General features: G+C 42.8%; 1 protein-coding gene across 1 annotated transcript; it reads left to right on the top strand.

The window, feature by feature from the left end:
• The first annotated feature begins 362 nt into the window (after window positions 1-362).
• LOC149288420 (glycosaminoglycan xylosylkinase-like) lies at window positions 363-2,946 on the top strand. Its single transcript, XM_089491783.1, has 7 exons — window positions 363-739; window positions 1,126-1,212; window positions 1,291-1,400; window positions 1,513-1,684; window positions 1,783-1,974; window positions 2,511-2,570; window positions 2,715-2,946. The coding sequence occupies exons 1-7, from the start codon at window positions 363-365 to the stop codon at window positions 2,944-2,946; spliced, it is 1,230 nt and encodes a 409-aa protein (XP_089347909.1).

Raw genomic sequence — 2,946 nt, 5'->3', positions numbered from 1 at the left:
TGAGGTATGGTCGGTGTTCTTACAATCTGCTGAAACATTTGGTTTCGGTAACTTTTGAGCTCTTTGAAACAATGCCGATTGAATTATACACTCATATGTTCTTTGTTAAGTGATTTTGACACAAATGTAACTAAGGTGCCATATTTCCTTAATTCAAATATTTCCACGCTAGCTGTTAATTTGTAACACTGGTCCCGATATTCATCCTATGCAGATGTCTGCTAAATTTCACTATGACTAAGCTAATAACTGACTTATCCTTGACCTACAGGTTCCAGCGGGGATCTGGCAGAGCAATGTTCTGCATTTGCCTTGATGTGCTCTGCATTCCGTTGTGTTAAGACCCTCCTGTCCAGGCCATCATGAAGCTGAAGCAGAGGGTTGTTGTCCTTGCCCTGCTGCTGGTCATTCTTGTTCTTACCAAGCTTCTCTTACTGGATCGACTGGAAACTTCCGCTGCTCAAAGACAAGACCAGCTGTCTTTCCAGCGCATGATGTCTAGTCTGAAACTCACAATGGACTCTCGGCTGGAGCACACCTTGCAGTCCCCTTGGGAAATTGCTTCTCAGTGGGTTGTCCCACGGGAAGTGTATCCCGAGGATACTCCAGAAATGGGAGCAGTTCTACATGCCATGGCAACAAAGAAAATTGTTAGGGCTGATGTGGGATACAAAGGCACGCAACTTAAGGCGCTGCTAGTCCTTGACGGTGGACAGAAGGTAGTCTTCAAGCCAAAGAGGTAAGGGGTATATTCAATGTCTGCCCCACCAGCTCTAAAATACAATGTGTTGCATTGGATTAGCATATGAGCTATAATGTAAAGCAAGGGTTTAATATCCTTGTATTTCAGTCTGGGAACTTTTCTTACAAAGATTGTAGTGTCCGTGATCAATGTCTAGCAGTCTCTGCCGGTGTCCATTATTTATTTCATTGAATTGGTCAAGCACTATAATAGGGAATAGGAAATAATGTTATCTTGTAACAGCAATACTATGCCTTTGTGTAGGTTTTTAACAATTTCATTGACTGAAGTTGGATGGTGTGCTTTAACTGTTCTTTATGTTCTAATGTGTCTATTTGTATATTTTTGCCTTTTTGATAAGACCATGTTTCTTAATGATTCAGATACAGTCGTAATTACATTGTGGAGGGAGAGCCATATGCTGGTTACGACCGGCATAATGCGGAGGTAGCTGCCTTTCATTTGGATAGGTAAGTGTGCCGGGTGTAGAATAGTCATGGACATGTTGTTGATGCTTTGTACATGCTTACCTGGGTGTCTTCCTTCAGGATCCTTGGCTTCCGGCGGGCTCCTCTTGTGGTTGGTCGATATATAAACCTTATGACTGAGATTAAGCCAGTAGCCACCGAACAACTTCTAAGCACCTTTCTGAAGCAAGGTGAGTTTGACAATTTAAAGACAACGATGTAGATGGGAATGTCATTATGTGCATGTTATACCTTTCTATAAGGAGCTAATCCCAGTTTTTGCCTCTAACCTGTCACCTCTAGGGAACAATTCCTGCTTCTATGGAAAGTGTTACTACTGCCGGGAAACCGAGCCAGCCTGTGCAGACGGGGAGGTAATGGAAGGTTCGGTTACTCTCTGGCTTCCTGATGTCTGGCCTCTCCAGAAGCACAGACACCCATGGGGAAGGACTTATCGTGAAGGCAAACTGGCGAGGTAAAATACAGAGCAAAGTTCACCTCATTCCTTCCCCACACCTTACACATTGCACCTCTGTCTACTGCCTCCAAACGCTGACATGCTATTACCCTCAGGTGGGAGTATGACGAAAGCTACTGTGATGCCGTAAAAAAAACCTCGCCTTATGACTCGGGACCACGACTTCTGGACATCATTGATACTGCTGTCTTCGATTATCTTATTGGTAATGCAGATCGCCATCACTATGAGAGCTTCCAGGATGATGAAGGAGCCAGTATGCTTATACTCTTGGACAATGCCAAAAGGTTGGGTTGTAGTCCTTGAATCAGTCAAGATGTTGTAATAAAATATTTTTGCATTATATATCTGCAGTAACCTGAAGGCAAATTAGTAAAACATTTTAAAGGCCTTTGATTCACAGGTGAACCGCAGGAGGGATACAATTCTTTCACATCGCTCCGGTCATTTTTGCTTCTAGTGTCCACTTGTGAATCAAACATTAGTCTTTTTTGGGAGGGAGTTCTGCATTCAAGTTGGGGACTGACAGAGGGATACATTGTAGCACGAGACTCGAAGCTTTGACCCGTCTGGGTGTAAGGGAAAGCTTGTGTTACAATGTCAGTATAGTTATGGTACCTGAGCTGCCGTGTGGTTTATTTGTGCGTCTTTATTTCTTACCTTTTAGAATATTTTTTTTTCAAAAAAATTTTGGCTCATATATTATGAGTTCATATTGTTAATATAAAAAGCATTATTACAGAAGGTAAGACAAACGCTAACAGTACAACAGCAGAACCATTCATGTGTTTGAAATAAAGAAAACAATCTTTTGTCTTTTCAGCTTTGGGAATCCATCGTTGGACGAGCGCAGTATCTTAGCCCCTCTCTATCAGTGCTGCATGTAAGACAGACAGACACATTGATATTTTATTCATTTATATTACTTTGATTTCTGCCAACAGCTGCTTGACTTTTCTCAGTTCTGCCCGTTTGTTTTGTTTTTTTCTTTTCATTTTATTTTTACTGAGTCTTCTTTTGTTTACAGTATTCGTGTGTCGACTTGGAATCGTCTCTCACACTTGAAGCGGGCGTCCCTTCGCTCAGCGCTGCTGTCTGCCACTGCCAGTGACCCCATTTATCCAGCGCTGTCTGAAGCTCATTTGGAAGCTTTGGAGCGCCGTCTGCAGGGGATAATGGGAACAGTTCAGCAGTGCATAGACCAGTTTGGGACCGATACCGTGATGGTGGAGGACAGGATGACGCTTTCCCACTTGTAA

This window comes from Sceloporus occidentalis, unplaced genomic scaffold, assembly GCF_023333645.1.
Source record: "Sceloporus occidentalis isolate IW3139 unplaced genomic scaffold, rSceOcc1.0.p SCAF_51, whole genome shotgun sequence".
NCBI lineage: Eukaryota > Metazoa > Chordata > Lepidosauria > Squamata > Phrynosomatidae > Sceloporus > Sceloporus occidentalis.
Note: the sequence above shows the minus strand (reverse complement) of the source record. Positions and strands in the feature narration are given on the sequence as shown.

Excerpts from the sequence above, each read along its gene's own strand:
- LOC149288420 (XM_089491783.1), top strand. The coding sequence starts at position 363 with ATGAAGCTGAAGCAGAGGGTTGTTGTCCTTGCCCTGCTGCTGGTCATT. Across the intron at positions 1,213-1,290 it reads GCTGCCTTTCATTTGGATAG|GATCCTTGGCTTCCGGCGGG; the intron begins GTAAGTGTGCCG and ends GTCTTCCTTCAG. Across the intron at positions 2,571-2,714 it reads CCTCTCTATCAGTGCTGCAT|TATTCGTGTGTCGACTTGGA; the intron begins GTAAGACAGACA and ends TTTTGTTTACAG.